The 14,995-nt window shown below is 41.5% G+C and overlaps 1 protein-coding gene across 2 annotated transcripts in view; it reads left to right on the top strand.

Moving 5' to 3' along the window:
• Nucleotides 1-14,995, top strand: part of syne3 (spectrin repeat containing, nuclear envelope family member 3) — a 76,798-nt gene that overhangs the window by 39,194 nt on the left and 22,609 nt on the right. For both annotated transcript variants that reach the window (XM_050061841.1, XM_050061842.1), the window contains 5 exons: nucleotides 462-605; nucleotides 1,253-1,387; nucleotides 6,339-6,500; nucleotides 8,773-8,945; nucleotides 12,379-12,931. In XM_050061841.1, the coding sequence (XP_049917798.1) occupies nucleotides 462-605; nucleotides 1,253-1,387; nucleotides 6,339-6,500; nucleotides 8,773-8,945; nucleotides 12,379-12,931 (1,167 nt within the window). The remainder of the gene's footprint in view (nucleotides 1-461; nucleotides 606-1,252; nucleotides 1,388-6,338; nucleotides 6,501-8,772; nucleotides 8,946-12,378; nucleotides 12,932-14,995) is intronic.

The following is a 14,995-nucleotide window of genomic DNA, read 5'->3' as shown; positions in this document are numbered from 1 at the left end:
TCATGTCCGCCTGGCACAAACCACATGTTTTGGACAGCTGTGAAGTGACAGAATGTCCCACCATCATGGTTCTTATATTGCCAGATTCCAGAGAGTCTCTCCTCTTCATATATGACAGAATATGTCTTCTTCCAACTTGCTATGGTGAGATACATGTAAAAATGTAAGAATTTAGTCACACAGATTTGTTTTTTCATTGATATAAAATACAGGCACATAGAAGGACATGAAATGATGGCAAATCTGGTTAGCCCAGATTGTCCTGAAAAAAGCAAGATATAGCATGTGTATGTAGCCTTTATAATGACTGTGATATGAGCTTAAAGGTAAAGGCAGTAAAAATACCCCAAAAACGCCTAGGGCCCAAAGGGTTAACAAAGAGTACACTGGCTTCACTATACAGTCCAAACATGACCGGCTTAGTAACGACACAGGTAATGATTCATTCTTCCCGCTCTCAGGGCTTAATCTCAAGAACCAAGGACTTCGGTGACGCCTATGAGTTGATTCGCTCCAAGCTGGCCGGTCTCCGGGACCAACTGGTGGCAGCCGACGGCCTGCAGCCTGACATCCTGGCTAAGAAAAGCCAGTCAGACCAGTTCAGGGTGAGTTTAATCCCAGACCAGACCAGAGCCAAGCCACAGTCTGCCAACATGTCTGCTGGAACACTGTCATATCATAGCCTCCAGCAGATTAAGCAGATGAATTTGGATCAAGTGATCAAATGCAACTCCTCTGTTAGAGTAGATAACCACAGTGCAAAGATCAGACAGTGACTCTGTTTTTGCATTGTCTGCTTTATCTTATGCAGTAAAAAGACACTGGTGTTTAATGGAATGATGTTTAAAGTTGGATCCATTAAGAACAACATAAATAATGCTTTGACTGTACATAACAGTCATGTGTGAAAGCATGCTGTAGTGCTGTTACGTGTTCTGCTACCTTCAGGCAGTCAGTGGTTTCAGTTCATTTTAGCTGACAATGAGAATCAAACCTCAGAGCCTTGAAACTTAGGTTCGGTAATCACTGGGAACACCGTTTGCTTTTAGTGTTATCAAAGTGATTTATTCATTATAAAAATTGTGCTGCTATATCATACTGGATATTGAACTACGTAGGATGTATTGATTAGATATTTTTTAAATAATGCTAATAATGTATCGCCTGAAGTGAGCGTTCACAGCAGATCCACAGTGTATTGTTGAGTTATTTCTCATGTCACACTGTCACACTGTGTCCTGTCTGTCTTCAGGTGATCCAGAAAGACCTGGAAGACTGTGAAGCCCATATCACAGCGCTGGAGACTCTGGTCTCATCCAGTCAGAGCAACAGGACTCAGTTTGAGAGGCTCTATGCTGATTGGAAACATCTGTACAAGGCAGCTAGGGTAAGACAGGAGAGTGCCTTAAAATGGATAAAGTTCTGAATCATTTTCATCCGTTGTTAAAGCTGCACCAGTTCATCTTTTTATATTAAAGGAATACTTCACCTCCTGAATGATCATTTGTGTATCAGTTACTCACCATGTGTTACATTGAATTTGTGAAGGAAACTTTGTTTCTCTTGCATCCTCCACAGTGAACACAGAGTCTAAAAACAGAAAAACTGTGATGAATTGAAGTCATAGGTGACCACGTTTAACAACAGCAAACCTATGGTAAAATGTGCAAACAACTGTTTACAAATTCTCACACAACTCGTGCAGTACAATCCAAGTCTTATTTATCCAGTCATATGCTCAGTGCCTTTCCAACAGACAGCCCCTTTAACTGAACTGAACTGAAAGTGAAACTTATATACACTTTTTCGAAGCCAGAATGCATTGACAAAAACAGTAATTTTACCTCACTGAACACGTGAGCTGCTGGTTTACTGCTCCCTCAATCAGTTAGCTCATGCGTGTTACTGTGTGACTTTGGTTAAGCCAAACTACCCTTTAAAACACAGAAGTCACACAAGGATACAAACAAACTACCTGATTGAGGCAGCAGTAGACTAGCAGGTCCTGGGTCGCTTTTGGTTTAGTTCCACAGTGAAAACAGATGTCTGTTTTTAAAGTAGTGAGCGTATGACTGGATAAATGAGGCTTGTATTATACTGCATGAGTTGTGTGAGAGATTGTAAACAGATGTTTTGATGTAGTCTTGCTGTTGTTAAATGCAGTTATGACTATGACTTAGATTCATCAAGAATTTTCTCAGTTTCTGCATTTTCCACTCACTGTGGAGGCATGAGAGAAAAACAAAGGTTTCGTCACAAATATATTGTAACAGAGGGCGAGTAATTGATAAATTAATGGTAATTTGGGGGGTGAAGTATTCCTATAACAATGGATGAAATGACTATGTGTAATGTGGTCACTCACTGTGATGTGACAACACAAAAATGGTAACAACTCAGTTCCTTTCAACTCTCCTAAGCTGTGTACTGTCTTTAGCTTAGCTTTAGCTACAGCCTGCAGCTTTACAGTTTTGGCTCAGTCTCAGCACTCTCATAAACGTTGTTACCAGCAGCAGCAGGTCACTGTATGACGCCAAACAAAAAAGAATTAATACTGCTTTAAAACCACCGATTTTAATTTTTTTGGACACAACGTGGTCACAGTAGACAATATTTTATGAAAGGATCAAGAGATGCAGTTCCACACATTCGTCTTTGTTGTCAAAACCTGGTGCCTATGTAACCCACAATGCAACTCAACCTCTGACCGTCTAAGATTCAGGCGTGTCATGCTAGTAGCAGCTAATGTATTCTGGTGCCTCTAGCCTGCAGCAGGCTACAGATGTCTGTAAGTTCACCTCTCTCTAACTCTACACCTCCACATTTATATACTCTTAAACTTATAGTCTTCAGCCGACGCTGACTCATGTAAAATCACTTGAGGACATTTATCAGACTTCACACAGCTCCCTCTGGAGACACTTAAGGGTTTATTCTACTTTTAATGCCTCTGAGTCGGCAACAGCTGTGGCCAGAGGGATTATGTTTTCAGTTTGTCTGTCCGTCCCTTGCTCGTAATATCTTTGGAGCACCTGGAGGGAATTTCGTTGCATCTGGCACAATTTTTAAAATGTAAAAATAATGCACACCAAGCTTTATAATGAGGTGCTGATCACTGGTAGTAGACTTGTTTATAGAAAACGAATGTCCCACACTCTGGCTCCCGATGCCTTTCTTTTATTTTGATGATGACGTTTCAGCCTCTGGGCCTTGAGACACAGGTACACTGATCTTTTATATGGGCCACACCTTTGTCACACGGCTGATAATGACTAGATGATCATGCTACACCATTAGGTTGAGGAAAAAACAATGTAGAGGTCCTGTGAACAGTCCTCAACAAATCAAAACCGTTAAACCAAACTGAGCTGCAGCCAGTCACATGTCATCAAAACACATGACAACAGCCACTACATATTCTACCACATTTCATGTCAACATATATTTTTTTAGACCAGCATATGCAAAAATGTTAACATACAGAAGTATTAAGCAGATTACTAAGAAATAAATAGCAAAAGGTAAGACATCAGCTCTAAATGAACATCATGAACAACTTAAACTATATATCCAATAAATAGATGTACATCATAGAAAACAGTTGAAATCATAGTCAATGTTCAGTCCATGGGGTGACAGGGTTTGCAGAGGGTGGCTCCAATAGGGTTCTCTCCTGAAAAGTAATACATACAAACTACCTCCACTTGGGGGAGAGGGTTACCTTCTCAATCCTACCATATCTTAGAGAGGAAACAAAATTCAACTGCTGCTGGATAATTCATGTTTTTACATCTAATAGTACGTATTTGTTCAGCAATGTGAGTTTTCAGTGCTCTCCTGGTCTTTCCAGCATATAACTCACCACAAGGGCAAGTCATCGACTAAATACCAGATTTAGTGGAACATGAGATCATTCCTTTTTATAGGGATCTCTTTACCTGTGTGGGAATGTTTGAAACTATTACAACGGTAGCTATAATTACATTGACTGCAGCAACCGCAGAGGTGGTTGCCGTCAGAGATAGATACTAAAATACCTTAAGCTGGTACTGACTGGGGAGAAGGCAAATATGAGTATATGCCAGTGTTTTGTTATTATTCCCTTTATTTGTTCTGCACTTAAGAATACTGTAAACAACACATTGATTTCACTGTAGGTTTATATATTAAGAAATCCAACCCAGATCTGTCTTTTATTTTAGTAGCAGCGTCATTCAGAACAGATTTCTTGTATCCCCTTTGTTGAAAATTGTTTTTCATTACCCTCATATCCCTATCAAAGTCATGAGTTTTCTTGCAAATATGTTTTAATCTGCAAAACTGACTAAAAGGAAGACTATTTTTAATGGTAAAGGATGATCAGAGTCTGCCCTTGGTAAAGTATTTCTAGCAGTGGGTTTTCTGAAGAGGTCTGTATACAAAGGTTTGGCCTGTATAGCAGATTAGTATGATTGTTGATCTTGAAGAAGGCCCAAAGGTGGAAACATCAGCATTAAAGAAATGCATATGGAGCCAGAGTGTGCGACGACACTTGTTTTCTATAATTACATCTGGCACAAACATCCACCTGGATTGAAGGATGAAGTGATCAAATTTTGGTGGTCGAATGTTACTGTGACCTTACAAAACATGTTTTTGGCCCTAACTCAAGAATTCATATGCTAGTTATGACTTAACTTCACACAAATGTATATTAGGTCATAATGATGACATAATAACATTTTCTATCCAAAAGGTCAAATGTCAGCTTCACTGTGACATCTTAATATTCAACATCATGTCTCAGTAACAGAAGGGCAGACATTTGGTCAGACACTGAATTTGTGACACTTATTGCAACTTGACTGGTTGATGGCGGTTAATTCTGGTTTTCACATACACAGTAGTGCTCCCTAAACACATGGAAGCAGACTCTAAAATGTTCCCCTTCAAAGACTTGAAAGCAGGAGCCATTTTTCTCACAGCTCTACAATAAATATGGACAGCTTGCAGTATAAACTTTAACTATCATCAGACATTTACACATGCCACTGAAAAAGGACTTTGAAGTGCACAATGAAATACAATTGCTGCATTTTTTGTTTAATATATTTTTTATTTTCTTTGCAATCATCTGGCTTATTTGTTAACAGTTTGCCCAGGCTGTAATTGAAGAGACACAGATGTGATAACAAAAAATCTGCACAGATTCATTAATTAAAAAAAAAGATAAAACACAAATGACATCTTTAGCTGGAAGCACCAACCTAATGCTGTATTGTAACAGAGTTACTGGGGCTCTGTTGTCATTCTGAATGTAGTTGCATAAATGTAATTAATGATATGTCCACTGATTCAGCTTTTTATGTGCTGAATATTCAAAATTTGGCTCAAAACGTGCACAGCATTTGGCAGGTTTTAAAAAGAGAAGTTCTGGGGCGTCCGCGGCTTAGTGGATAGAGCAGGTGCCCATGTACAAGGCTGTTGCTGCAGCGGCCTGGGTTCGAATCCAGCCTGTGGCCCTTTGCTGCATGCATCCCCCCCCCCCACACACACACACACACACACACTCACCTGTCCTATTAAAGGCAAAAATGCCCAAAAAATATCTTAAAAAATAAAAAGAAAAGTTCTTCAGCCCCAACAGGGAGAAAAGGTTTATTAACAGACTTTATTTAGTCAAGCATAGCAATAGTTTAAATTGCTGACTGCTTTCAACCTCACAGGGTCTCCATCAGGCCAGAGATATTGAAAACACTAATAGACCCACTGCAACCCCACGTTCATTTAATAGCAGCCACGCTAGATAGAGATGCTTGAATCACACTGGTAACTAGAACACTATAAAAAGCACCATTTTTAGCACTAAATTGAAAACATGTGGCCTGGAACCAGTCACATAATACTGTTGACCTGCTGCAGAAGGCAGTGTGTTGGAGGGTGATTATAGAAGCCTGTGTGGAAATTTCAACAAGCCCGTCTGGCCTATCTGTGGACACTGTGGTAAACAAAGCCAAATGTGGCACTTTCTGGTCACAAACTCTCCACTTTGCCTGTGAAAACTCACCAAGCCTGATTTAATCTGCAGCATACTGCCAGCATGATTTTCTGGCTCCGTGCGAAAAGGCATGGCACCAACTGCCCATCACTGGACCATAATGAGACTGAAAATGCTTTTTTTGTCAACAGTGATGGAGTACTCCACAAAACTGGCAGTGCAGCATCTGTTACAGTATTGGAATGTTAAGTCACTGTTTGCATAATAACAGCTATTGTAGATCTTGGCAGTTCAGTGCATGGACTTTCAGATGTTTTCCGTGCCACTGACTGTCGAGCTGATCGTTGTCTTTTGTTTGCAGGTGAAGGTGCAAGAGAGTGAGGACAGCATCGTAGACCACGAGAGCTTCCACGACAGTCTGCTCAACATTGAGAAGTGGCTAATGATCATGAAGCAGAAGCTGGAGTCCTTCCACGGCCCCTCAGGAGAGTGGAGCATAGAGGGCCGCCAGCAAGAAGCTGAGGTGTGTGTGTGTGTGTGTGTGTGTGTTCTTGCACCTCTGTGATCACAACACATTGTCGGGGACTTTAGTCAGTCCTGATCCCAGGGTTCAGTTTGGCAGAGAAACTGTTACCTTTAACACATCAGTGGAAACAGGACAGTTTCCACTTCTTGAAGGAATTCTACACAATAATGAGAGCGTATCTCTTATTAAGAGGTTGTCTGCACATGGCTCTCAACATGGAGGTTGCAGCTAATGGCACTAACAGAGTGAATAGAACAACAATAATGCTGACAGAGATAACGGTGTTAACCTGGGGGGAACCTGAGGGTGGGTGCCACGACATCATAGGTCAGGATGTCATTTTCAGTGGTAATCGCTGTTTAAGAGCAGTACAAAACCTTGGCAGTTAGCTAGCCAGTGGAATGCACAGGATGCATGTGCACTTACATGCTTGCACAGCTGTCTGGTCTACCACAACAAACGACTCAGATTACAATACAGGCAGAGAGAGTGTGACTTCATTATCCACTCAGAGAATGAAGCAAGATATTGGTCTGGAGGTTTAAGCTCATGTCATCTCACAGTCTGATTAAAATTAAACTTTCATCTCTGTCAGAGAAAACTGTGCAGAATTCAGACTGTTTACTTACAGCACAGCTCCACTCACAGATAACTGAGCCTCCTACCTGCCTGTCAAACAGCATTAATCCATAAACCTTCCAGAGACAGTCCAGATTTGAGTGGAGTCCTGTGGGGATCAACAGATGTGAAGTCCAGCAGCCGGTGGATGCTCACTCCGCTGCAGTTCAGCGGCTAACAAGCGGAGCTAACTGCTAACAGCCTCCGCTGCAGCTAACAAACTCCACAAATCTATTCAGCAGATTTTGTCTTTGTTTTTATTATCAAGATGTACTTTTAGCTCGTCATCATCTCAATTTGCGTCATAGTTTTCGTCAACGAAATTAACACTGATCCACATTACTTATGATCATTTATCAAAGAGCTCATTTTATAAACATTTTGTTAAAGCACCGATAGACAACTCTACAATATGATTGCAATATTGATATTGAGGTATTTGGTAAAAAAATATTGTGGTATTTGCTTTTCTCCACATCCCCCAGCCATAGCAGATAGCCTCCTGAGATTTCCTACCCAAATAGAAAACCTGCCTGCATTCGGGGCTCGGTGGGTGTTAATTTCAGACCCTGACTATAAGTCATCCAAACGTTGTTTAAATGTGATTCCATCATGACAGAGAGGTGCATTATATGATCACATAATGAAGAGCCTTGAGAAATGTATACACACACTTGTAGAGCAGGAATCCAGACCTGCATGAGTCAAGGGTTAATCATGAATGATATCATCACTTTCTCCCTGCTTTTGATTTCATATCACTGACATGTATTGTTCTGTCAGCCAGCTCTGTAAAAGAGCTGATGGCAGCTGACAGTGACCTCAAGAGATGGACTTTTTTGGGAATACCAAGAGACTCTTCATAATTAGTGTTCATTATTACACTGACCTACCTGCCAATTTCATCACCAGCATGGGTTGATATTCTTCACCTCTGCATTTCATTAACTCACAGCATTGTTAAATGTGACTGTGGTGCTGTTCAGGAGCTCTGCTCTTTGAACCTACACAATGGATGTGAAATACATGCAGCAGTGTGCAGAAAAGTGCCCTCAAAGTTCCTTTTTAGGAATAAACTAACAGCCATCTTATCAGCCTAAAACAGACACCAGGGGTGTACAGAGAGGAGGAATCCATTCCAAGCAAATAACACTGTTGGTTCAGTGTGTTTGCCCACATTAAACAGCCTGTACAGAGGAATATGTGTGCCTTACCACAGACAGGAAATGATGTGTGGGAATTCGAAAGAAAAATTCGGAACTTGCCTTATCCAGCAGTGAGAGAGTGAGTCTTGCAAAGATGCATTCAACTTCCTGTGACCTGTGGCTGTTTCCCTGGTCCACATCACACAGCTTTGCCTGTATTAAATATGAATGTGTAGTTTACTGATAGCATCTCAACAAAAGTATGTGATTTATCCCCTTGAACTACTTCAGCCCCCTCGCTCACACCACATCCATCTTCACGCTCGGCCTTGATTTTTATCTCGTGAAGTGACTGCACCTTGCACAATTGTGACGGTATGGCAGTGATAAAATAAAGTTCACTGCTGCATGATAAAAACCAGTGTGACTGTGAAGCCTCTATAGCTCTCGATCTCCTCTTACGGAACACTGTGTTTATTAAAGTGTTGTGTTGTCCTTGTCCACAGAGAGCACTGGGAGAGTTTCCAGAAAAGGAGTTCCAGCTGCAGCAGATGGAGGTCCAGGGTCAGGGGGTTTTGGAGAGGACTTCAGAGGAGGGACAGGTCCACATTCTACGAGACATTAAGCGCCTACGAGAGTCATGGTTGGCTCTGTACAATATGAGTCTCAACCTGCACAGGTACCTCAACAGATGGATAATGAGTGTTGTGTTTTTTTAGTTTGGTTTCCTCAGTATGTGCTGATGGTAAACAAGAATATCACAAAACTACTCACTCGTCACTCTGACTTCTTGTCTCCACCCACGGCACAGTGGAAGCAGCTCAGCAGCAGCCATCACTGTTCCAGTCCTCCATCAGTGTCTGCCAGTGATGGATGCAATTTATGACTAATTCCATTACTTAGTGTTAGTCAGCCCGGCTCTGTCCTTTAAATATGTATAAATCCTATTCACCCACATGTTACATCTTTTGTACATGTTACATCAAGACATTACTGTTTTACAAACAGGCAGCCTGACAAATCTGCAGGGGCTTACCGATCATCCAGCAGTCAGTGTTGTCTCAGCTCCAGTGACTGCATGCTGCTCTCCAGTGCACTCGGCCTCAGCTCAGCATTAACAAGCTAGCTAAGATCACACAGCATTTAATTAAGACAACTTTGGAGTTATTGTAGTCATTCAACATTTTCTACATGACTTTTTATATTCATCCTTAGTTGATATCTGTTGTTGTTATTTGGACTGATAGAGCACTGGGACGAGACACAAGAGGGTGATGAATGTGGAGTTTAAAAAACAGAAAGTATAAGACATTAGAAGAAGCAAAATAACACATGGTAAGGGATGTAGAATTCCCAAGCTATTGTTTATATATTACAGACACATTTTTGAATTGTTACCAATGATGTGTTTAATATTAATACTCATCAATATTTAATGTTTGTTCAGTAGTCACTGTTGTGTTTAGCCCACAGTGACATAAACCCCATTTCCACCAAACCCTTTTGGTATAGAATCTTTGGAATCAAAAGTAACCTTTCAGACATGGTACCTAGACCCGAGATCTGATGAGCGTTTACACCACAGATGGTACTCTTAAATGTGGTGACACAGAGGAAGTCTGCACCTCGATTATCGTCCACAGAACAGATTTGCACGCTGACATTTTCAGAACAAAATAGAACAGGCTGCAGTGAGAGTCTGTCTGCATGGAATATTTAAAAATAGCAGGTTTGTACATTTAGTCCTTCTCAGGCAAGCTCAGGAGTTTAGTGTTGCTGTAGCCCACAGGAGAGACACTTAGCTGCTTAATGAGTTTCCTTTGCAGGGAGTGTAACTTGCAGTAAGTCACTAAAAGAGTGAGAAGTCTGCCGTTCATAAAACATTCAGGACAACAACTCCACAGTTTATTCCACACTACTGAAGCTGCTCCTGTTTTGGAGCCACTGCGGTGTCTGTAATAATATACCTTTCAGCCATGCTTGTTGTTGCTGTAGGTAACAGTATGACGTCACATGTCAACAAGTGGAGATATTGCTAATATCACGATATGAATTTTTCATATGCTATCAAAAGATATGGCGGTATTATTGTGAACAAGATGATATGGCCCACCCCTACATTCCACCTTAAAAGTTGCCAGCCATCGGCCCAGTGAATTAAGTTATTTTTTTCTCAGTCTACAGCTGCTGTGAGAGACAGCAAAACATCCTTTCATTTTGTAGTTAGAGTTTACTAGCTTAAGTAAAACTGTGGTTACATAAGCCTCAAAAACAGCAAGAAGCCCAGAGCAAGAGTCACCGTCTGCTACTGACCAATCAACGGACTGCAGTGTTTCTAGCTCCATCTTTTAGTACCAGATCTCTGTGCTAGGTACCCCAACAAAAATGGGGACAGTAAGGAACAGTTCCATTGGTACCATCCACAAGTTTTCACAGTGAAAACAGAAAAAATGTGCACTGAACTGAACTGTACCAAAGTGCTTGGTGGAAACAGGGCTATAGATACAGTTGGTGTCTGGTCATAGTTAGAGGGTGTGGTTATAGTTAGAGGGTGTGGTTATAGTTCGAGGGTGTGGTGAGAGCAGAGTTGGGGAGGAGAAAAAGGTCCTTTCCCTCCCCTGTTAATGCAGCATGATTTTTAGACTCACAAAGAGACACTATTGCATTAACGATCATTACTTAAACTTAACGTAATATCAGTACCCTACAGCCATTACGACTATGATGTAATAGACGGACATGTTTTAGTGAATTCCATGCATGTTTTGAGCGAGCACAGCAGCTAAAGTTATTCAACACCATTAGCTTACGTGTTGACAGTGTGCTATAATGTTATCACACAGGGATTGACAACCTCAAGAGCTACAGGTATGTGGAGGGTTACAACTTTTTTTTATCAGTGTCTACACAATCCAACACTGTATGGATAACATTTTAGATCCTTTTTGTTTGACTAGAAACATCTCCAAAATTACTATTGTTAAACCCACCACACTCCATTTAGATAAATAATAAAGCTTTATTTCAACCAAACCAGAGTTGGTGACTGTTAAATGAGAGGAAAGATGAACTATAATGGTTTTTGTGAATTTTATTTTGCATTTGTCAACTTTGAATGAAGTGTGTTCTGCAAGTATAAAATGACTGTTTATTCAAGTGGAGTCTGTTGTGTGTGATGCTGGCAATTTCAGGGCTGTTTCTGGTTAAACAAAAAGGATCTCACTCTTTAACGGAAAGGTCTGTCTCTAAAAGGATCCACAATCCAGTCCTTAATTCAGTCCAGTAATTCTGTCAGACACTTACATTAACAATCTGAGCCTGTCAGTGGCAACAACAAGCTCCTTTAGTGGACATACACTGATGGTACTAACATGTCCTGAGTGTTTACATTACTGCCTATATGGGACCAGTTTCAAAATGCGTTGTTCCTATTCGTCATTTAGACACAAGAACATGAGTAAAGAGGGTCAAGGTGGAAAAATATTCTTTGACTCTGGATTTTTAAGTTTATTTGGCGTGCAGTAAGCCACACAGCAATTCTTCAGCATGGTATTGAATGCTTTGTCTTCCCCCTAGTTGTATAAGGATGTGATGATCTTTGGCTGTTTGCATAAATACAGACTGTATCTATTGGAAAAATGTTGCTATTACAAGTAGCTACCAAGAAACCAAGTGTGGTTTCATACCACTGAATGTGACAAAAGAAAATGTTACCACAATGTCCATTTACTCTGTGTTCACGAAGCTTTCACTCCCATTTCAATTATAGATTTTTTTTTTTTGTCAAGTTCTTGTAAAAACTGCTCTAAGGTCAATAATTAACGTTCAAGCTCAGCGACTGGAGTGTTAACACAAATGGGTATTGGACAGAATACAAATGTGTGCATATAAACAAACAAAAAGCAATATGAGCTTCTCCAATATTAACCTTATTGCTGCTTAAGGTTTTATTTCAGATTTAAAAAAAACTGCATTGAGGCAAGAGAGAGTAGAGGAGCATTAACTTTCTGTTGTTGAGCAGTCTCTTCTTGTGGTTGTGGTGCCTTAGACAAAGAGGTGATGAACTTGTGAGTTATGGAAGCACTTAACCTCTGCCATTCTTTCTTTCCCAGGCTGCTGAACAGCTCCACAGAGCAGACTGAGTCTGACTTATGGAGAGTTGAAGGCCGGTCTGCAGACAGCACATCTGGGCCACGAAGAGGAGGAAGCCTGGAGGCAGAGGCAGGAGAGGGGGTGATGATGGGGCAGGGTGGGTGGATCCAAGGCCATGGTGAAGGTCACCTCATTCTGTCTGGACAGGATAATGAACATCTCAGCCCATCAAGGACAGGCGAGGACAGTGGACGCTCCTTTAAAGGAGAAACAGTAGATTCTTCTGCATGGAGCTTTTTCGGCAGAGCACGACAGAAAGGTACCAAAGACTCCACTGCTGATGGAAGCCCTGACAGTGAGACATCCGCAGTGGGTGGCAGCAGCATTTTGGCCGGAGACAGAGGGGGTGCAGCACTGACCACAAAGGTCAGCTATGGTGAGGGACGCAGAACAAGTTCTGGTGAAGGCGGTGTGGAGGCAGGAGAAGGCCTGAGCCCAGGAGGAGGAGCGTTCACGCTGTTCAGAAGGGAAGCTTCCAAACAACCATCAACAACACCGACGCATCAAACATTGGTATGGTTGTGCAGTTTTTACCATAAGACTTGTTCATGCTTCTGCCCTTTGGTTAACTTTGTAGAGAGCAGATATGGACAGGGGCTGAGGTTCAGGTATTTCTGAATCATTTCATAATACTAAAGAGTTATGGCTTTTCTTCTTTAAAAGGATACTGGTTGTTTGGATTTTTTGAGGTGGTGTTGTATGCAGTACTCAACCATAGTCAGTGTATCATATACAATAGACATCTGTTGGCACACCCCTGGTTTGGAGAAGCGGCAGGAGTTCCACTATAGTTCCACTGCGCAAAGAAAACATCTGGCATTTTAATGTAGTGGGAAAGGTTGCCTGGGTCAAATGATTCTGCTGTAGTCGTGGGTATTTATGAGCCCGGGCTCTGATCTGCATTGATGGAAATGCAACACCCGGGTGAACATGCTAATTTTACCCCCTTTACCAGCGAGATGCAATGACGTGCCATCACAAAATATCGTCCATCTCAGACCAAGCACTGCTCGAACATCAGTCCATATTAGTCTGAACTGAGTCTGAAAAAGAGACTGAATAAGTATGAGATATATAAAGAGAAATAACCACTGTAACGTGTTGACTGGCCTCCATGTTGCTTTATACTGCTTACTAACCCGTTTTCTGACCCGTCTGTGATGTTGAACAACACACACCAGGGAAAACACACACACACACACACACACACACACACACACACACACACAGAAAAGCATACTCATCTGCTGCAGAGCTGTGTACACAGCTCTGGTCTACTGGCAATGGTAATGGAGTCTGTGACTTATTTTTAGTGGGTTTACCTGTGTTTAAAAGACCCATGTACACACACTAGTGTTGGTAGAAAAGGGGTGTATGTATTACTGGAGATGTGGGCAGCAGATAGCCTAAAGAAACCGCACGTAAAAATATCAGTAACAATTGAAGTGTATGCTATATTGAGAGTATTTACCTTTCTGTCAAACTGTCCATGTTCGACTGGGAAGCCGTTAACAGCTTCAGTTCCCCACCTATGCTCTTGTCACAGCCACCAGACTCCACTGACAAAAACAGTAATTTTGGTTTACTAAACACAAGAACTGCTGGTCTACTGCTGCCTCAGTTAGGTAGTTTGAGTTATTGTGTGACTCCGGGCAAACCCTTTAAAATGGCAAAGTCGCACAATAAGAAAAACTCCTGTGTAGCGATGCTAAATCAATGTTTTTCTCAATGGAGTCTGACTGTGAAGAGAACGATGGCTAATTGACTATGGACAAGTACCTCATACAGTCCCACTTCAAATATTCGAACTACCCTTTTACTGCAGTATGGAATACTTAAATCCCCCCAGGTATTACAGGCTGTTGCAATGCACCTCATCATAACTGAGTTACTGAATAAATATCAAACTGATCCAGTGAGCTGATCGAAGCTGCAGAAAGTATATAATGAGTTATTACATCCTTGCTCTCAGCCTTGTCGGCTTCTCTCCTTTTCCAGCACAGTTGTTCATTATTTGTACTGATAATTCAGCAGGAAGGATTTTCTTTCCTATGTCAGATATGGGAACAATACAACATACAGTCACATAAAATTGACAATGGGGATAAAAAGTAAATTTAATGTTACATAAAAGTCCTGGGTGCCTATCAAGGCTGAATCACAGATACCTTTCTGTATGGCTAACACTGTGCAGAAAAAGAGAAAGGCATTGTTACTCTGTGCAGTTCTACAACAAGAAAAAAGAAAAATATGGACTGGGATGAGGCAATACTGGCTGTCTGCTGCAGTGGTGGTTCTAGCCTAAATGGCGCCCTGGGCAACACCCCCCTATGCCCCCTATTTTCCTGACGAAACCTGACCCGAGTCCAACGCAGTTTGTTACCTGACATAGTTATTGTTATGGAAAGTGTGTAACACGCTGCTCGCACAGCAGCGCACCACGGCACTGGACACACACTCAATTGGAGCGGAGCCTGTGTTGCGAACTCTTACAATGGATTTCAGAGAGACCGTATGACAGCATGCTAGCTTAGCTAACAGGCTGCTAACTAGCTAACAGGATATTTCCTTCAGTTC

This window comes from Epinephelus moara, chromosome 14, assembly GCF_006386435.1.
Source record: "Epinephelus moara isolate mb chromosome 14, YSFRI_EMoa_1.0, whole genome shotgun sequence".
Lineage (NCBI taxonomy): Eukaryota > Metazoa > Chordata > Actinopteri > Perciformes > Serranidae > Epinephelus > Epinephelus moara.
This window is presented reverse-complemented; position numbering and strand designations above follow the sequence as displayed.